Source organism: Hemitrygon akajei, chromosome 3 (genome assembly GCF_048418815.1).
Source record: "Hemitrygon akajei chromosome 3, sHemAka1.3, whole genome shotgun sequence".
In the NCBI taxonomy this organism is placed as follows: domain Eukaryota; kingdom Metazoa; phylum Chordata; class Chondrichthyes; order Myliobatiformes; family Dasyatidae; genus Hemitrygon; species Hemitrygon akajei.
In genome coordinates this window covers 52,654,251-52,676,617 of record NC_133126.1, presented here as the reverse complement: position 1 = coordinate 52,676,617, position 22,367 = coordinate 52,654,251, and the positions used below count along the sequence as shown (strand labels likewise).

The following is a 22,367-nucleotide window of genomic DNA, read 5'->3' as shown; positions in this document are numbered from 1 at the left end:
CTCATTTCCTGGGTCCCAGACCCGAATTAATAGCGATCTTGCGATTCTCAGGAAGGAGGGGGCTGGGTTCATAACAGTTGTAAATCTAGTTAGCTCCATCTTGGGTACTAGCTTACAAAGTACCCAAGACATCTTCAGGGAGTGGTGTCTCAGAAAGACAGCGTCCATTATTAAGGATCTCCAGCACCCAGGGCACGCCCTTTTCTCACTGTTACCATCAGGTAGGAGGTACAGAGGCCTGAAGGCACACACTCAGCGATTCAGAAACAGCTTCTTCCTCTCTGCCACCCAATTCCCAAATGGACATTGAATCTTTGGACACTACCTAACTTTTTTTTTAAAAAAAAATTATTTCTGTTTTTGCATGTTTTAAAAAAAATCTATTCAATATACATAATTGATTTACTTGTTTGTTTATTTACTATTATTTTCTCTCTGCTCAATTATGTATTGCATTGAACTGCTGCTACTAAGTTAACAAATTTCATGTCACATGCTGGTCATAATAAACCTGATTCTGATACAAATCAGAAACTTTGGGATCATAATGCTATTTTTGCTGAAGAAATTAATGTGCAAGAACAAAAGGATATGCCTTTGCGTTGTCCTATAAACAGACCAAACTGAAAATGCAGATAGATATAGCTTCATAGTGGACAAATGTTCACCCCTGAAAACTCAGTCACCGAAAAGACAGAGCAAGAATAAGGGCCTAAATTCTTAGATTTTCTCCATAGCACCAGTGATCTTTAGCAATATTCTGTGGGTTACTGACAAAAGTTCTAAATATACCTTTAAATACATCTCTTTTGAAATCCTCTCATTGCTAACTCATTGAGGCAACTCATTGAGGCAATGTACTTTTAAATCAACTTAATCATCAGAGCTCATGATCATCTGAAGGACTCGTTGGACCACACAGGTACGGCACCTTTAAAAGGACGAAGGTTCATTGCCATGATCGGAAGTGAGGTGGGGGAAGGAGAAAGACTCCAAGCCAGGCTGAAATGCAAAGGGTTGAGACCTCCTCTACCCAGCATCTTGTTATGTGCAAATGTGCAGATGCCGGAGGACAAAACTGAGCACCAGAGGGCAAGATTGCTGTACCAGAAAAAAAAAGGAAGATTGTTATATTCTATGTCTGACCAAGACATGGCTTTCTCCCAGCATACCAGGAGGTAGTGTCTTTCATGATAAACTCTCACCGCTGCTCCAACTTGGCAGCTTTGTCAAATTCATGTTCCTCCGACTTGGAACATCTAGTGGTTAAATGCCATCTGTTCTATTTACCTAGGGAGATTTCATCCGTGATTCTGACCGCAGTTTACCACCAGCAGCAAATTATAACCAAGTGCTTGAGATACTGCATGATGCCGTCTCCAATCATAGTCAGAGTCTTCAATCAGACTTGTTTGAAGAAATCCCTGCCCAATTAACATCACCATAGGTCCCAACACACTAAACCACTGTTATACAAAGATCAGGAATGCCTACTGTTTCAAGCCCAAACCGAACTTTGGTAAATTGAATCACTTGGCTTGCACACAGGCAGTGGCTAAACAGCAAGCTCCAGAGATCAGGACAAGAGGTGGTTGTAGGAGGAAGAGAAGAGGGTACACAAAGGATTTTTCTGTGGATCTGAATGAATACACCATGGTTGTAATAGGCTTTATTAAAACAGCTGAAGACAAATGTGGCCCCACAAAATCATCCAGAGTCTTCCCCAATCAGAAGCCCTGAATGAATCATGAGATCCAAAATCTGCTGAGAACTAGATCAGAGGCATTCAAGTCTGGAGACCAGGAAAGTTACAAGAGGTCCAGGTATGACCTCTGGAAAGCCATCACATTGGCAAAATGACAATTACAATCAATGAAGCATACTCGACAGTTGTAACACAACTTGAATATTATCACCTATTATAAAGTTAAATCAAGTGACATAGACCACAAAGCTTTGCTTCCAGATGAGCTCAATACCTTCTATGGTTGCTTTGTCTGTCAAAATATCGAGGAACCCTCATGAACTCCCACATACTCCGATGATCCTGTGATTTCAGGCTCTGAAGCCGACCTGCAGGCAGTCTTCAAGAGGGTGAATCCTTGAAAAGCATCCAGCCAAGATGGGGTATCTGGCCAAATATCAAAGACCTATGTTGATCAACTGGCTGGTGTGTTCACTGAGATCTTTAACCTCTCACCTCAGTGTGTGGTACCCACCTGCTTAAAACAGGCTTCAATCATACTGGTGCCCAAGAACATAGTGACTATGACTATTGCCCATTAACATTCACATCCACATTGATGAAGATTTTTGAGAGATTGGTGATGAAACATCAGTCCTGCCTGTGAAGGGATTTAGATCCACTCCAATTCACTTTTCAGAGCAACATATCCAAAGCAGATGCCATCTAATTGGTTCTTCACTCAACCCTGGAACACATGGGTTGAGACACATACATCTTGATGCTCTATCGCCTATAGCTCGGCATTCAATACCATCCTCCCAAAACTAATCAATAAGCTCCAAGATCTTGGCTTCAAAACCTCCTTCTGTAATTGGATTTGCGATTTCCTCACTTGCAGACCCCAGTCAGCTCGGATTGGCAGCATCTCCATAATCTCCATCAGCATCGGTGCACCACAAAGCTGTGTGCTTGGTCCCCCTGCTCTACTCGCTTTACATATTAGCATAGAGGAGGGAGATTGAAAATCTGGCTGAGAAGTGTCATAACAACATCTTACTCAATGTCAGTAAGACCAAAGAGCTGATTATAGACTTCAGAAGGAAACCACAGGTCCATGAGACAGTCCTCATCGAAGGATCAGAGGTGGAAAGGATTAACATTCCCAGGTGTTGTTAGTTTGGAGCACCTGTCCTGGACCCAGCACCCAAGTGCCATGATGAAGAAAGAATGGCAGCGCCTTGACTTCCTTAGGAGATTGTGAATATTTGTCATGCCATCCAAAACTCTGACAAACTTCTATAGATGTGCAGTGGAGAGTAGACTGGCTGCAGCACAGTCTGGTATGGAAACACCAATGCCCTTGAATGGAAACTCCAACAAAAGTAGTGGAAATGGCCCAGTCCATCACAAGTAAAGCACTCCCAACCATTAAGCAAATCTACATGAAACACTGTTGCAGGAAAGCAGCATCATCACAAACTTCCACCACCCAGGACATGCTCTCTTGTTGCTGCTGCCATCAGGAAGATGGTACAGGAGCCTCAGGACTCACACCACCAGGTTCAGAAGTAGTTACTATCCCTCAACCATCAGACTCTTGAACCAAAGGGGAGAACTTCACTCGCCCCATCATTGAAATGCTCCCACAACTAATGGACTTACTTTAAAGGACTTATCATCACATGCTCTCGATATTTATTGCTTATTTATTTATTATTTCTTCTGTTTGTACCTACACGGTTTGTTGTCTTCTGCACTCTGGTTGAAAGCCCTAGTTGGCAGCTTTTCACTGATTGTTATGGTTATTATTAAACTTGGATTTAAACATTGAAATAGACTTTCTGACAGAAGGACCAAAAAAAACCACTTAAAATAAAACTGATGATGAGATCAAAAATGACCACACATGCTGAAAAACAAGTTAAGCAGAAAATGCTAGGATATTCAGCAGGTGAGGCATTTATAGAATGAGAAATAAAAGCACTGTTCCAGTTCTGATGAAGGATCTTTGACCCAAACAAACAATACTTCCATTTCCAGTCATACTGCCTTGATGTGCACTGAGTTTTCTACCATCATCTGCTTTCGTGTTGGATTAGTGGGATTGAAGTAGGAAGCAACTAATTGGTCTTTAAGAATAGAGATTAAAAGTGGTGCAAATTAATTTTTTCTATTCCCAATTAACTTGTAATAATATGCAGGGTCATAGAGTTCCCTGACCCATCACTGTCAAAACCACACTAACAATTTCCAAATTTAACTCCTTAGTACTTACATCTCCAAGGAAAACCGTTTCAGACTTATTTTTAAACTGAGCTTTGATTTCATGGGCCTATTGGCAAAAAGCATTTAAAATACATCAATGATGCAACAGATCTCCTTTACCAGATAGATCATTTCTTAAAAGCAAGCATGTTATATTCATCAATCAATGAACAGGTTTGAGCACTGATCCCAGGATATTAATATTGCTCTGAAACCACATTCCAGAAAGGAGGAATAATGCCAGACTGCCACTTGATACTGAAAACTCTAAATTGAAGTATATTGAAAAAAATCTTAATACTTCAAAAGAAACAATCATAGTAATAAAAAGTACCGTAATACATCCACAGAAAAATCTTTAGAATGTCATTTAGTATTATTATATTAAATGTGCACCAACTGCCAGATGGAAAAGGATGGCCAATTAGTACAACTTTAAATGAAAGGCACAGGATGAATGAAGGTAGCTTGCTTGTAAACAACCAGTTCTATGAACTGCTAACTCTCAAATAGCTGATGAACATCAAGAAGCAACCTCTCAATCAGAGAGACAGAACAGTTCATTTACAGTTTTAAGCAGCATGTTTTTAGGGCTAAGTTTCATTGCACATATAAAGCAGAACAAACAGTTATGTTACTTTTCATCACAAGATCAGTGATCTGCTTAAAAAAAAAATATTTTTAAGCACAGATTTTTTATCTTAATGTAGCATCCTGCCTCTAAATGATGAAGGGTCTCGGCCCGAAACATCAACAGCACTTCGCCCTATAGATGCTGCCTGGCCTGCTGTGTTCCACCAGCATTTTGTGTGTGTTGTTGTTTTAACTTACTCTCCTGTCTCCTCAAAAATTCACATCCTCTCTTGGCTTTGCAGTTTCCAAAGAGAGCAGCAGTTTCCAATCTCTGTGCAAATGTAATTTTGCTAAGCTAGAAATTCAGTTAATTCAATCAATCCTCACCAAGGTGCAAGTGTTTTTTTTTTAAAAAGGCAATTACTTAGCTGGATGCTTTAATGTCACTGACTGGAAGACAGCATCAACACAACTGATCATACTGCATCTCGACAATTATTATTGTGGCAGGGTCACTAGGTACCTATATTTAATAAGGAACAAAGACACTTTAGCAAGACTAACCCGGATTTTTGATGCTCACAGTAGCCAGAATGAAGTTTTAAGATTTGATCCATTATAAAGCTATAAGGTGTAAGTAACTTCCTTAAGCAAGGGCCTGTTTCAGGGAAAACACATTAATCCAAAAAGGTACTGCAAAAATAGTTAAGGGAAATACCAGTCAGTGAACAGCTCTCTTGAAACAGTCAGTTTCAAGAAATGGATGTGTGTATCTAAGAGTATGTGATTGAATCCAACACTGAACTATAAAGATAAAATCTCATGAGACTGCCAAGACAGTCTCATAGGTAAGCCAATGGTTATTCAGGGTTCAATGTACATTAATAAATGCCTTTCAGTGATATCACAAGAGATTACAATGCAGAAAAAGTCATTGAAAATTATAGCGTTAGATATCACTGGAATTTCACCATAATTAGGAAACAAACTCAAATGGGAAGTAACATCCATATTATCCACACCTCCCCATTAGCCCAAGTCTGAATGGTGTGCACATCATTTATGATCTGTGGATTTGTTAATGAAAGTAAACACCATACTAAACAGAACAAAAATTTGGAATTCAATAATAAAACACCCAAAGATGACAAAGTGCTGAGGAACTCCTAAGACTGAGGTGATTAGCCTTTGACACACAACCATTTTAAACCCAAAGGATACAATCAATTTCAGTCTTAATACAGATCCCTGCAGCCTTTCAGGAAATAACTAGATCCATCCCAACAATTTAGGAACTAGAATATTAACTCATCCCTCATAATTTGAAAATTATGGTATTGATCTGCCTTTAATTTTGTGAGATTCAGCCCAAGTTAAAAGCCTGTCATGAGAGGCTTTACCAAGTTAAAACCAGAAGCCTTTTAAAAAAAAAAAATAATTTCCCTTTCTATAACCTTGACTGCAGTTTTTTATACTTTTATTCTGGTTTGTGAAGACTAAATTACTTTTCAAAAATACGTGCTGGCCATCTGAAATCAGCTGAACATTTGAGGTATTTCAGCACCCTCTTTAATTATGAAGTAACCTCCAATACACACATTAACCTTGCTGGGGTACAATTGTTCAATTTTACTCTCACTTCTCTCTAAGGAATGGAATGTGCAATGTCTTCAAAGTTTCCAAATGGAACACCTTATAATTAGTCCTCGGCAAATATACACACCTATTTCTTAAAAAGACTTGGGGTAGAAACCACCATAATTGGAGATTTGTACTCATAATGATATTTTTTCCCCTTCAATGCAATCCTCTGATAATTTCCTTCAAATTTCTGGCTTATCTTTTTCCTGTATTGTAAATGATTCCAATGTTGAATCATTACTTTGCCTTTATTTCTTACTTTTATTCAGTCATCATCCATTTCCAGAGGCTTGCATTAGCTTTGGTCATTGCCATACAGGTATATGACTATATGTTAGTTGGCTGCAGCTGCTTTTAAGCAAGTACAGCTCCCAAGCATTTAAACCATCTCTGTTCCATAAATTCTTTTTGGATACCTTCCATTGACAGATTTGCCAAGACTATTCAATGCAGATGACAACCATACCCAAATGTAGAATCTCAGCAGTTGCAATTCCCTCCCTTTTAAGCACTGCCACGAACTTAATGCTCAGACTGCTAATAGATAAATATTCTCACAATCAGACAACAAACTAAATTAGGCTGATTATTTAAGAGCAATTCTATCATAGCCTGCACAAAACCATCCTGAACACTTAAGGACTTTATGGGTGTTACTTCCTTTAACCATGCAGAGCTACACTTCATCAACTTTGTTTCCAACTTCCACCCTGCCCTCAAATTTACATGGTCCATTTCCAATACCTCCCTCCCATTCTTGATCTGTCTCTGTTGCTGGAGACAGCTTATCTATTGATGTCTATCCCACTGACTTTTACAGCTACCTGGACTATACCTCTTCCCACCCTGTTACTTGTAAAAATGCCATCGCCTTTTCTCAATTCCTCCGTCTCCACCACACCTGCTTTCAGGATGAGGCTTTTCAATCCCAAACGAAAGAGATGTCCTCCTCCTTCGAAGAAAGGTGTTTCTTTCCTCCACTATCATACTGACCTCAACCGCATCTCTGCCCTCACCCCATCAGGGATGGGGTTCATCTTGTCTTCAATTAGCACCCCAACAGCCTCCTCATCCAGTATATAGTTCTCCGTAACTTCTGCCATCTCCAACAGGACCCCACCACCGAGCACATTTTTCCTCCCCCACCCCACCCCCACTTTCTGCTTTCCACAGGGATAACTCCCTACCCGACTCCCTTGTCATCCCTCCTCCAGCGCAAGTGCTACACCTGCCTCTCCACCTTCTCCCTCACTACCATTCAGGGCCCTCAACAGTCTTTCAAATGAGGTAACACTTCACCTATGAGTCTGTTGGGATCTGGTGCTCTCGGTGTGGCCTCCTGTATATTGGTGAGACCTGACGCAGATTTGGAGAGTGCTTCAGCGAGCACCTATGCTCTGTTCACCATAAAAACTGGGATCTCCCAGTGGCGGTCCATTTTAATTCCGTTTCCCATTCCAACATGTTAATCCATGGCCTCCTCTACTGTCACAATGAGGCCACGCTCAGGTTGGAGGAGCAACACCTTCTATTCCGTCTGGGTAGCCTCTAACCTAATGGCATGAACATCAAATTTCTTGAACTTCCGGTAATCCCCTTCCCCCTTCACCACTCCCTCTCACCTTATCTCCTTACCTGCCCCTTCACCTCAATCTGGTGCTCCTCCCCCTTTTTCTTCCAAAGCCTTGTGTCCTCTCTCAGATTTTCCCTTCTCCAGCTCTGTATCCCTTTCAATCAACTTCCGACCCCTCCCGGTTTTTCCTCCCCCCCCCACCAACTTCTAACTCTTGACTCCTCATGTTTTTCCCCTCTACTCCTGATGAAGGATCTCAGCCCAAGACGTTGACTGTACTCTTTTCCACAGATGCAAGTGACCTGCTGAGTTCCTCCAGCATTTTGTACGTGTCGCTTGGATTTCCAGCATCTGCAGATTTGCTCTTGTTTATGACCTTTAAAGCTATTCTGCTCAATTATTTATTTGGTTATTTAAAATTAAAAGAATCCACAATTAAACTACTGCCTTCCTTACCTAATGCATGACTTACGAGAATAGGTTCAGTGGACTTGCCTTTTCTCCTTGGAGCGATGGAGGTTCAGGTATGACCTGATAGAGGTGTGTAAGATAATGAGTGACATTGATCGTGTGGATAGCCAGAGGCTTTTTCCCAGGGCTGAAATGGCTAACATGAGGAGGCATAGTTTTAAGGTGCTTGGAACAAGGGGGATATCAGAGGTAAGTTTTTTTTATACAGAAAGTGGTGGGTACGTGGAATGCACTACCAGTGACGGTGGTAGAGTCAGATACAATAGGGTCTTTTAAGAGACTCTTAGATAGGAGTTTAGAAAAAAATCGAGGGCTATGCAGTAGGGTAATTCTGGGCAGTTTCTAGAGTAGGTTACATGGTCAGCACAACATTGTGGGCCAAAGGGCTTGTAATGTGCTGTAGATTTCTATGTTTCTATGTTACTACTGGCTGTTAATGCTTCTGGCAATAAAATCATTTAAATAGATGGGCTTTGGATCACATAACAACCCATTCATTTAAACCTTTAGACAGAACAAAAGAGATGCAGTTAGACTGGGGGAAAAAATCTAGCTCCTCATTATTCTCTCTAAATAATATTGGTTTTTAACCACAAGTTATTGCCACTGGTTGCTGTAGGACATGGTGGCTTAGCTATTAAGTTACTCATAACCCAGGAGACTATCAACCCAGACACATCAGTTCAAATCTCACAATGGAAGATAAGAAATTTAAAAATTGCTATTTGAACAATATGCAACTTAAAAATCAGAAATAGAGATCACAAAACTATTTTGAAAGCTTTATTCCAGCCTTTTCTTGCAACTTTAAGTCTCCTGAAGTAGTCTAGTCAGCCACTTCTGATTAAGATTAATTTATTATCACCTTTCTGATATTACTACTGGTTTATAAAGCACTGAACAGTCTAGGGCCAAAGTACATTTCTGATCTCTTGCTGCATTATGAACCTTCCCGAGCTCTCAGGTCTTCTGAGACGGGTTGTTTACCTTCCCCAGGATTAAAACTAAATATGGTGGAGCAGCTTTTATTTACTATACTCCACATATTTGGAATGACCTGAAGTCTGTCCCAACTTAAGCCCTTTTAAATCAAGGCTTAAAACTTTTCCTTTTGCTGTAGCTTTTAATTAGAATCTCCTGCATTGTAACTTGTATTCCTTTGTCTTTATGTGTGATTTTATTCTCTTTATATTGTCTATAAAAAAAAATTGGATAGGTATATGGAGAGGAAAGGAATGGAGGGTTATGGGCTGAGTGCAGGTCAGTGGGACTAGGTGAGAGTCAGCGTTCAGCACGGACCAGAAGGGCCAAGATGGCCTGTTCCCGTGCTGCAATTGTTATATAGTTATTATCATAACACCAGTGTGTCACGAAATTCTCCACTTACAAGAAGCTCATAGAATAAACAGTCTATGTGGTAATGAATGCAACATTATATCACCCACCAAATTTAGGCAAAAAACAGACCTCCCAACATCAATTTAATCCAGTCAACTCAAAGTCCATTTTATAATCATAAAGGACTGTGAGGCAGTCACTCTTGCCATCTTCCCAACAAGGATGTCAGCTGGAGAAGGCTAACATTGCATTAAATGGCATAGTCTACAAAGAAACCCAGAATTCACCACCATCTGCTACACTTAGATACAGTAATAATAGCAGTGGGGACACGTTACCAAGTTTTTAAAAAGTGTTGGCTCAAACACGAGTGCAGACAGTTAGTACCAACTGTAACCTCAAAATAAAGTTCCAGCTTGATGAAACTACAACAAAAGCCACACGTGCCGAAAGCAAAGGCGGCATAATGAAAGAAGCAAGTTCAAAGTCAATTTATAATCCAAGTACTTACATGCTACCATAAACTATCTTGAGATTCATTTCCTTGCAGGCATTTATAGGGAAAAAATTAATGAAGTATACATAAACAGAGACTGACAAATAATTCACATGCAAAGCAACCAAAGCATCAGATTGAAGCCCTTCAATCCTGTGACATCTGAAATCAGAGCTAAACAGCATGGTTAAAGATCCTTCAGCCCAACTTATCCATGCTGAGCAAGATGCAATCTTAACTACTTTTATTTGCCTCTGTCTAGTCCACATTACTCAAATGGTTCCTATTCATGTACCTGTCCAAATATCTTCTAATCAGAATTGTACCTACCTCTGCCATCTCCCCTGGCAATTCATTTCATATACAGGACCCTGGTCAGACCCCACTTGGATACTGTGCTCAGTTCTGGTCACCTCACTACAGGAAGGATGTGGAAGCTATAGAAAGGGTGCAGAGGAGATTTACAAGGATTTTGCCTGGATTGGGGAGCATGCCTTATGAGAATAGGTTGAGTGAACTCGGCCTTTTCTCCTTGGAGCAACGGAAGAGGACAGGTGACCTGATAGAGGTGTACAAGATGATGAGAGGTATTGATCATGTATATAGTCAGAGGATTTTTCCCAGGGCTGAAATGGTTGCCACAAGAGGACACAGGTTTAAGGTGCTGTGGAGTAGTTACAGAGGAGATGTCAGGGGTAAGTTTTTTTTATTCAGAGAGTGGTGAGTGCGTGGAATAGGTTGCTGGCAACAGTGGTGGAGGCAGATATCATAGGGTTTTTTTTTTAAAGAGACTTTTGAATAGCTACATGAAGCTTAGAAAAATAGAGGGCAAGTCAAGTCACTTTTAATTGTCATTTCGACCATAACTGCTGGTATAGTACATAGTAAAACAAGAGAATGTTTTTCAGGACCATGGTGTTACATGACACAGTACAAAAACTAGACTGAACTACGTGAAAACAACACAAAAAAAATACTACACTAGACTACAGACCTACCCAGGACTGCATAAAGAGCACAAAACAGTGCAGGCATTACAATAAATAATAAACAAGACAATAGGGCAGTAAGCTGTCAGTCCAGACGCTGGGTATTGGGGAGTCTGATAGCTTGGGGGAAGAAACTGTTACATAGTCTGGTCGTGACAGCCCAAATGCTTCGGTGCCTTTTCCCAGACAGCAGGAGGGAGAAGAGTTTGCATGAGGGGTGTGTGGGGTCCTTCATAATGCTGTTTGCTTTGCGGATGCAGCGTGTAGTGTGAATGTCCGTGATGGCGGGAAGAGAGACCCCGATGATCTTCTCAGCTGACCTCACTATCCGCTGCAGGGTCTTGTGATCCGAGATGGTGCAATTTCCGAACCAGGCAGTGATGCAGCTGCTCAGGATGCTCTCAATACAACCCCTGTAGAATATGATAAGGATGGGGGGTGGGAGATGGACTCCTCCTCAGCCTTCGCAGAAAGTAGAGACACTGCTGGGCTTTCTATGCTATGGAGTTGGTGTTGAGGGACCAGGTGAGATTTTCCGCCAGGTGAACACCAAGAAATTCTAAGGTAGGGAAATGTTCGGCACAACTTTGTAGGCTGAAGGGCCTGTATTGTGCTGTAGGTTTTCTAAGTTTCTTTTTTTTTGTAATTTTTTTTTTTGAAGTTCATCAAACAAAGATTTCCATAAGATATATTTCAGACATTGTACAGATATATCATATAATCATATATATCACAAAATCTCCACAAAGTATTTATCTGGGGTATACATTTATAGAAAAGAGTGGAAAGAAAAAACAAGCAAAAGGAAAGAACTATGTACAAGTAGGGAGTGATTTTTTTTTTACAACAGATTCATTGATTTGTGAGAATAAAATCAGGCCTATGAGGCATTATGTAGTTAAACCATTTTTCCCAGTATGAATCAAATTGTTCCAGCTTATGATTAACAGATGCTGTTATCTTCTCCATTTTGTAAATGTCCATTGTAATTTCCATCCATGTATTTAAAGTTGGGCTCTCCTGTGATAACCATTTCCTAGTAAGAGTCTTTTTACCAGCCACCAACAGTATATTCATTAAATATTTATCTCTTTTCAACCATTCTTGGGTATATATCCAAAATATATGGTCTTACTCTCCAAGGGTATTTCACATTTAAAGATGTCTTGTAGGGCATTGTGTATCCCCCTCCAATAGTTTTTGATAACAGGGCAGTCCCAAAAAATGATAATGATTTGCATTTTGATTTCCACAATTTCTCCAGCAAACAGGGAGGTTACCATCATATTGGGATTTCTGAGAGGGTGTAATAAAATATCTTATGAAGTTTTTCCATCCAAACTCCCTCCATTTCTGTGAATTGGTACACTTCCATTGATATCTCCATATTGTTGTCCATTCTTCCTCAGATATAATTATCCCTCCTTCCTTCTCCCGTTTTGTTTTAATGTATGAAGTCGAATGTGTTTTAAGATTTGACAACCCCTTATACATGCTTGAAATGATTCTACTACCATTATCTGAATTATATGCTTTTCTAAAGAGCTCTATCAAGCATGTATTTGCCTAGGTTACATTTTTAAGCGTCTTATTAACATATTGTCGCATCTGTAAATACCAATAAAAATCTTGTTTTTCTAATGAGTGTTTCTCTTTAAGCATTTCAAAACTATGTTTCTATATACCTGCCACCCTCTGTTGGAAGAACTTGCCTCTCAACACCTTTTTAACCCCCCCCCCCCCAAAATTTTAAACCTCTACCATCTAGTTTTAGGCACCACTACCCTAGGGAAACGATTGATCAGTTTACCTTCACTGAGCTATTCATCGTGTTATCAAACTCTTGGTTAGGTCACCCCTCAGCCTCCTTCACTCCAGAGTACCAGCTTATCCACTCTCTTCTTGTAACTCAAGCCTTCTGTCCTGGCGACATCCTTCTGCACTCTCTCAAGCTTAGTCACATCTTTCTTATAGAACAGTTACTACAAATGCACAATATGCAATGTGCAATCCAATTATTTTTGCACTGTAACCCAAACCTTGTACATAATGTACTGACAAATGACAGCATGTGCTAGACATGTTTACCACCCGATCTTACTGTATTGTCATTTTCAGTGATGTATCCCTTGCTCTCAATTTATGGCCTGCCCTGGTTTAACTTCTGCTATTTTTGACCAACTTCCTCAAAGTGATCTCCAATATTGGTGTTATCCACAAACTTATCAATCATTGCACCTACATTCTTATTCAAACTGCAAATATATATGAAAAACCACAGGGGCCAGCATCAATTTCTGCACTGCATCACCGGTCAGCGGCATCCAATCTGTTAAACAGCCCTCCACAGCCACCCTTTGACTCCTTCCATCAAGCCATGGGTGAGCTCACCCAAATCCAATGTGAGCAAATATTTCAAAATAGTCTACTGTGCAACACTTCATTAACAACTTTATTGAAGTCCAAGTGGACGTTTACATCCTTGGTATCATTAGTTCTCTCGGTCACATCTTCAAAAACTCAAATTCCTGATACAATGCCCATGCACAAAGCTCTGTAGAATCTCTCTATTCAGTACTGGTCTTTCCATATACAGATACATCGATCTCTCACAATCCACTCCATTAATTTTCCCACACTGAAGTCAGGTTCACTGTCCTGTGGTTCCAACATTTTCTTGCAAGCTTCTTTATTCTAAGCACATCATTAGCTACCCTCCAGTCTTCTAATATCTCGTTTGAGGCCAAGATGTAATCTTCCCTGCCAGGGCCCAGCAGCATCTTCCCTTGCTTCCCACAATGTCTGGGATACACTCGAACAGGCCCTAGGGGTTTATCAATCTTAATGCACCTTAAAACCACCTTTTTTTGAAACGCTCACATGCTCTATATATCCAGAGGCAGTTGGTGTTGGACAGCTGAGCAAAAAACATAAGGTGACAGCTCCAAGGATGCCTCTGGTCTCAATGAGGGCACAATCCTAAATGCAGATGCAAAGGTTTATGCACATGCAACTGCGTTCAGTTTGAACCACCAATTGCTCTCCATCCTACTGGGCACTCTACCATCAATAACCCCTGTTCACACGATGAGAAATCAAGAATCAACAAAGCACATGTAGCAGCTAAGACTCAGGGACAAAACACAACATCCTGGCTAGAGCAAAGAAAATCTGCACTCCAAAATTAGTCCAGGCAAACTGTGACAGTGCACCAACTAATGTGTAACTACCTAAAAAAAAACAAAATTGCTCTGGTACTCCTCCCCCCCCCCATAATCAGTACATTTCAATCCAGTTAATTCTTGTTTACCCAGCCTCTCTCTGGAGCAATCGAAGCTGAGAGGTAACTAGATGGAAGCATATGAGGTACATCTAGAACAGTGAAAAACATTTTGCCTTTCAGCTAATGTTTTTTATTCCAGGGAAAATCCTGGTGAACCTCTTCTGCAACCTTTCCAACATCTCTACATCTTTCCAGTTATGCAACCAGAACTTCACACAATATCCTATTTGTGGCCTAACCAAATTTTCATACAGCTGCAATGTGACTTTTATACTCGACACTTCAATTGATGAAGACAAGTATACTATGTGAGTTCTTTAATTCTCTATCTACTGTGTTGCAACATCCAGGAAATCAATGAACATTCACATTTACCTTGCCTCTTTTCATTTCTTAGCACTGCTTTTAAAGAATTTACAGTTTGAATGATGAACTGTCAGTGCTGCCACAATAGCAACAGCACAAACACGAAGTAAAGTTGTGCTACATTAAAACCATTGATGCTAAATGTATCTGGATACATCTTGCTTACTCTCCACTGCAGCCACAAGAACAAAGACACCCATTAGTCAAAACGAGCTGCCCTGATGACACCCCTTCTGCTCTTATCTGTTTCTTCTTCCTCAAGTTTGCCTGTCATTATCCAGCATTTACTACTACCTTCTCTATTAGCAAAATAACAGATTAGTTCAGGAAAAAATTTCTTCCCTCCTCATTATAATTTCTGGTTAGAAACAACAGGAAATGCAACACTTTTTAAGGAAGGCAACCTTTGTATACTTCCTAAGTACATACAGGCAGTCCCCGAGTTACGAACATCCGACTTACAGACAACTCTTACTTATGGACCGAGGGAGGAGAACATCGTCCGCCATTTTAAGTCGTTGCCGTTAACACTGTGTTGAGTGTGTAACTTTGTATTTGGCTTAAATATTTCTTAGCAAGATTCACCTCGACTCCCCCGCCTTTTCCAGTCATCACCACCCCCACTTGTCCCATTTAACCTTTCTCAGTATGGGTGGAGTTTAGGACCCAGAGCAGCACAAGACCCGCCGCCCGCGGCTGCTGCAGTATTTTTTTTAATTATTCAGTGCGATCATGAACAATAGCCAGATCAGAAATGCTGATCAAGTTAACTGGCTCCTAAAAAGAACTCTGATAGGCCAATCAGACGGTTCACTGCTGCTCAGCAGTGGAACATAAAATCCGCAGTTTTCTGTTCCATTGATGAAAAATGATTGCGATTGAAAATAAAGTGGAAAGCGACTGGAAAAAGGTGAAACACCATCGGTCATTGGAAAAGCTTTAGGCTACAGTCGGTCAACAATCAGAACAACTTTAAAGGATACAGGTAAAGGATAAAGTGAGAATACTGGAGCATGTGAAAGGCCCTGCCCCAATGAAAGCTACAATTATTACTAAGCAACGCAGTGTTTTAATTATTGAAATACATATGTTTCTTAAGTGTTTTATATGCATAGAAAGGCAAAATATATACTATATACTAAGACAAACATTTGACTAACTGATGCTAAATAATACCGGATGTACCTGTTCTGACTTGCGTATAAATCCGACTTAAAGCCGGACTCAGGAACAGAACTTGTTCATAACCCGGGGACTGCCTGTATTCACATAAATGACACAGAAGTCTAGGCATGTTCATGCTGTACATATTGGCTTCGCTGCCGAACCCATTTAAGCACAAGGCCCAAACAGATGGCTAATTTACTGCCGTGGATTATTTCCATTTATTCATTATTAATACTCAAACCAAATAATCTTTCTGCATGATATCCCCACTATTAGCCATAATATCAGATAAGGAGATTGAATAACTAAGCACCAAAGTTATCATTTCACACTTGAAAACTATATTTTTATTAATTTGATGAGAGGAGACAGGACAGGTAAGTGTAGGGAGACACATAATATTAAGGCTTTTATGTAAAATTGCAAAGAGATTTGGATTTTGTGGAAAATAAAATCCAAATGATTTGTTGAGTCATCCTAATCAACTCTGCCAATTTAGTAAAGCTAACATCAGAAATAAATACAAGTACAAACTGCAGCTGTAAAGAATATAAAGCATAAATAAATGTGAATGTGGGAAAGGAGACAAGGAAATATTTTTACCTGTGTCATTCTTCTGCTTTTTCTGTCCAGACTTTCTTTTAAAACTTGAAATTTCTGGAGGAGTAGGTTGCTTGGTAACTGGTATTGGTTCATTCTTCTTTGCAGCATGTTTTGATGCTTCAAAATCCTTACCCAAAGTTTCCTCAGATAAATGTCTTGATGGCTTCTTATCTTTCTTCTTTCTTTCTTTTAATCCAGTTGAAATTTCACCTACAGACGATGAAATACTTACAGGCCTCTCTTCATCAGGCATTAACACATCTACCAACTCCGAGTCTCGTATTGCACTTTCCGAGTCAGATTCATGCATGTTACCATTTGCATTGTCTTTCTTCTTATTCTTTTTCTTTTCATTTTTCTTCTTGTCAGTTTTTGCTGACACCGGCTTTGCCTCACGTTTTTGTTTAGCAAGTATTTCATCATATGAAGTTTCCTTCATAAACAGCCAGAAGAACAGGAAAATTATGGCAATGACCACAGCTGGGATAATAAGGAGGAGATACTGAGACTCGTAAAATTCCATGGGTGCTTCTTATGTCTACTGTAATATCTAAAAGAAAAATCAATAACAAAATCAATTCTTTGAAACACAAAATGAAATAAAACATCCTTCTGACTTATGTTACTACTTTGAACCCCACAACAAAGTAGTGTGGCTATCCTGCAGTAAAGTAAACCTGAGAAACAGAGATGTAACACAGAAATGTGCAAAGTGTGACCAAAATCAAAAAGAGGATTACTTGAAAGCAGCAAACACAATGACAATATCTGCAGCATACTATCTCATGATTCACATGAACATTAAACAAAATCCATGTTTGTTTAATTAAGAATAGTTTAGGTGCTTTTCCCATCCTTGAGATACCAAGACAAGTACATACGTATTTAATCAAAGAGAAGATTTTGTAAAAAGACGTCCTAAAGATGGGGAAAACCTGGACACAAAGTAACACACACAAATTTCTGGAGGAATTCTGCAGGTCAGGCAGCATCTATAGGGAGGAAAAAACATTTGATGCTGCAGACTGAGACCACAGATGTTTGCCTGACCTGCTGAATTCTCCAGCATTGAATTGAATTTTGGTTTATTGTCATTTAGAAACCACAACTGCAATGCAGTTAAAAAATGAAACAACATTCCTCCAGAATATCACAAAAGCACACGACAAAACAGACTACACCAGAAAATCCACATAATATTTGGCAATCCCCAAATTCAGAGTCCGGAGAGGCTGCAAGACTACTCAGACACACCAAGTCAGGAGACCAACTCTACCACCCAACAAACCAACAAAAAAGGTGCTACAAGACCTACACACAGGGTAGCCACAGGCACCTGCATGGGTCCAGCTACGCCTCCCTCTTCGTCGGCTACGTAAACAGCCCATGTTCGAAGCTTTCCTCGTTAAAACTCCAATCCTTTCTCTGCTATATTGACTACTGCATTGATGCTGCCTCGTGCACCCATCCTGAGCTCGTCAATTTTATCAACTTTGCTCCTAACTTTCACCCTGCCCTTAAAAATCACTTGGTCCATCTTGGACACCACCTTCCTTCCCTTTCTTGATCTCTCTCCCATCTCTGGAGCCAAACTGTCAACCAACACCTTTAATAAACCTATGGTTAACTTGACTATACCTCTTCCTACCCGGTCTCCTGTAAAAATGCTATACCCTTTTCTCAGTTCCTTTGCCTCCGCCACATCCGTTCCCAGGAAGAACAGCATTTCCCTCCCTCCTCTAATGATGCTGCCCTCACCCGCATCTCTTCCATTTCCCGTTCACCTCACCTTCCTGCCGTCTTAACAGTCATAAAGCTCTTGTCCTTACCTGTATAACCTACCACCCCCATCAGCCTCTGCATCCAACACATCACCCTCTGCAGCTTCTGTCATTTCCAAATTGATCCCACTATCATCGCCTCCCTATCCCCATTTCCACAGGTATCACCTCCCTACACAATTCCCTTGTCCATTCATCCCTCCTGCTGGCGCTTATCCTTACAAGCAGCTCAAGAGCTACACCTGCCCATACATCTCCTTCCTCACATCCATTCAGGGCCCCAAACAGTCCTTCCAGGTGAGGCAACACTTCACCTGTGAATCTACTGGGCTCATCTATTGTGTCCAAAGCAACCTCAGCATTTGTGTGACCCGTCATAAGTCAGAGACTGTTTCATTAATCACCTCCACTCCATCCACCATAAACGGAATTTCCCTGTGGCCAAATATTTTAATTCCGATTCCCTGTCCCATCCAGACATGTCGATCCATGGTCTCCTCTTGTGAAAGACGAGGCCATGCTCAGGATGGAGGGGTATCACCTTATTTTCCATTTGGGTACCCTCCAACCTGATGACATGAATATAGATTTCTCTTTGCAGTAAGAAAAATTCTGCACCCTCCCCTAGTCCCCACTCTTGACCTTTTACCTCCTCTCACCTGCTTATTACTTCCCCCTGGGTCCCCTCTTCCTTCCCTTTCTCTTATAGCCCACTCTCCTCTCCAATCAGATTCCTTCTTATCCAGTCCTTGACCTTTCCCACCAACCTGGCTTCACCTATTACCTTCTAGCCAGCCTCCTCCCCCCCCACCTGTTTATTCTGACATCTTCCCCCATCCTTCTCAGTCCTGAAGAGTCTCAGTGCGAAAAGCTGACAGTTTATTCATTCCACAGATGGTGCCTAACCTGCTGAGTTCCTCCAGCATGTTGTGTGTGTTGCTTTGGATTTCCAGCATCTGCTGGCTTCCTCTTTGATTATGGATTTACTTACCTGTCTTAGTATCTCAGGGATGGGAATAGCACTTAAGCTATTTTTGATTAAACAAACATTTTGTTTAATGCTCTTTGTTCAGTGCTTTGTAAGCCCCATAATCTTCGTTACCTCAATAACCCTTCATTATCCCAATACACCAATGAAACAAATTACACATCACCCGCATTATGGTATGGCCTGTCTTCGCAGAATGAAGAGCAATTTTTCATAATGCAGAGATACACCATCTGCACAAGCATCAAAAGACCCATTTTATTATTTACTTTTTCTCGCCTCTACTTAAAAACATATACAGAATTTTGGTAGAGCTTTGTGGACCCTACAAGGGCTAATTTCTGTAACCCAAAGGAGTGCAATGGAGGGGTCACCTTTAGCGTGCTCTAATTTGATTTCTCAATTGGTTTCGACAGCTGTCACCTTCATAGGATTATACCAATCCGAACTCCGTTTCAATACAAACTATCATGCGGTGGTCAAACAATCCTCTCTGGAATAAGCATGACAAGCAGTTGTGACTAGTCAATTAACACTTTAAAAGGAAAAGTTGTAAAAATAGAATTTGCTCTTCCATTACTTCAACAAGTCTATTTATTGAATACCAGTAATCAGAGCTTTTAAAATGCTCCAAGTCAATGCCTCAAATTTTATGTAAATCCAGTTATTCAAATGATAGACTGACTAGAGTGAACTATACTTTGTAATAATTTCCCCTCAATGTACAGCTCATAATAAAAGCAAAACTGCAGCAGAGAGCATGAATTCACATTTGTCAAATGAATACTTATTATTGAAATAGTAGCAGACATAACCTAGTCCTGCTTATACAAATGTTTGACAAGATGTACAAAGCTAGTGCAAACATGCCATAACACCAATACAAACAGAAGGATGAGACTTTCAAAATAAAAGTCAGTAGAAAATGTGGCAGCCAATCTATTAAGATGTAAGTAAACAGGAACTTAGACAATGTAATTTTGAGTCCAAGGAAAGATATGGGAATGGTTGCTATTTTGGATAATCAGAAAGGGTAGGGCAGCTTTGTTCATGTCTAAAGAAGAATTAAAATATTTGATAACAAGATTTCCTGCACTGAGGATCTGCAGCCTCAGATTAAAATAGCTACTAGGTTACTTTTTTTTTAAAAAAATTATCTTTATCAGCTAACATGGTGAAAATCTCTTCCAGGATGGTGCTTGGAAGTAGGTACAGAGAAGATGTCAGAGGCAAGTTTTTGTTGTGTTTTTTTTAAAAGCGCAGAGTGTGGTGAGTGTGCGGAATGGGCTGCTGGCAACGGTGGTGGAGGTAGATACAATAGGCTCTTTTAAGAGACTCTTGGATAGGTACATGAAGCTTAGAAAAATAGAGGGCTATGTGGAGCCCTAGGTAATTTCTAAAGCGCAGTCGGCCCTCTTTATCCGTGGGGGACTGATTCCGAGAACCCCCGCAGATACCAAAAAACGTGGATGTTCAAGTCCCTTATTTAACCTGATTCAATGCGGTGGTCTTTAGGACCTAGTGGAACTCCGGACTTTATTTAACCCGTCTCAGTGCGGTGGACATTAGGACCCGGCGTGCAGCTCTGAATCCGCAGTGCTTCTGTTCACGAAAATAATCACGATAACGACTGAAAATAAGGTGGAAGTAATAAAGCGATTGGAAAGAGGTGAAACACCATCGGTCATTGGAAAAGTGTTAGGCTACAGTCAGTCAACAATCGGAACAATTTTGATGGGAGCGTGTGAAAGGCCCTGCCCCGACGAAAGCTGGAATTATTACTAAGCAACACAGTGGTTTAATTATTGAAATACGTACATTTCTTAAGTGTTTTATATGCATTGAAAGGTAAAATATATACTATACACTAAGAAAAACGTTTGACTAACTGATGCTACATAATACCAGATGTACCTGTTCCGACTTCAAATCAGACTTCAAGACGGACTCAGGAATGGCACTGATTCACATCTGGGGAACTGCCTGTACTTTTACATCATTTCTATATTACTTATAATACCTAATACAATGCAAATGCTACGTAAATAGTTGTTATACTGTATTGTTTAAGGAATAATGACAAGGAAAAAAAGTCTGTACATGTTCAAACAACAAGTGCTGGAGAGAGAACCTTCGGGTTTTCCTGATCCATGGTTGGTTGAATCCGTGCATGCGGAATCTGTGGAGAAGGAGGGCCAACTGTACATGTTCGGCACAGCATTGTGGGCCGAAGGGCCTGCATTGTGCTGTAGGTTTTCTAAGTTTCTATGGCTAATCTTTTCAAAATAGAAGCTCGCTAATTCAAGTAAATAGGGCCAGAATTTCTTAACTTGCTGTTTTGGGTACCACAAAAGACTACAAGCTGCATGGTGTTTTGAAACCAAGGAGGATTATCTGCAAAAAAAAACTAAAGCTGTTTCACAAATTCCATTCAGTTCACCTGGCACAAAGCCTTTTGTATATGATCTTTTCATGGATTTAAGCATTTCTCAGAGATGAAACTAAGCGATTTAGGGTTTTAAGGTATTTTTGTATCTGTTCTGAACAGATTTAAAATACACCTTGATTTGAATTAATTGTACAAATTAGAATGCATATTGTAACTAGTGCGGTAGAATCTAGTTTAATAATGTGGCTAGAGTTGGATCTAGAAGTACAGTTGTGTGTCAGCAGTGTCACTAGCAGAGGGCTGAGGACATAGTCTGGGGGGGGGGGGGGGTGGGGAGGACAGCTAGTGCCAAGTATTATAGAGCTAGAGATATTACTGCCAACACAGACAATCAAAGCCAGGGGTTCCCAAAAAATTTTTATGCCATGGATCCCTTGGTTAATGGCAAGGGTCCATGGACCCCAGGTTGGAAACTCCTGGACTAAAGTCTCTTCATCAAGTCCAAGATCCAATTACAGAGGAAGGTTTTGAGTCCAAACAAGGACAGTTTCTGAGAAATGATCATATTTAACACCAAACTGAAGTCAATAAACAGCATTCTGACATAAGGGACACTATTCTTCAAGTGGGACAGGACTGATTAGAGAGATGGGATTGGCAATTACATTATCAGTGGACCGATATTCAAGGCTGGGGGATGCAGAGAGTTTCTCTGCAGCATTTATTTGATTGGGGGAGTTGGGGAAGGGGAGGAAAT

General features: G+C 40.4%; 1 protein-coding gene across 6 annotated transcripts in view; it reads right to left on the bottom strand.

The window, feature by feature from the left end:
* Positions 1–22,367, bottom strand: part of ktn1 (kinectin 1) — a 184,956-nt gene that overhangs the window by 91,043 nt on the left and 71,546 nt on the right. For all 6 annotated transcript variants that reach the window (XM_073039890.1, XM_073039887.1, XM_073039893.1 and 3 more), the window contains one exon: positions 16,453–17,002. In XM_073039890.1, the coding sequence (XP_072895991.1) occupies positions 16,453–16,975 (523 nt within the window). In that variant the 5' untranslated portion in view covers positions 16,976–17,002. The remainder of the gene's footprint in view (positions 1–16,452; positions 17,003–22,367) is intronic.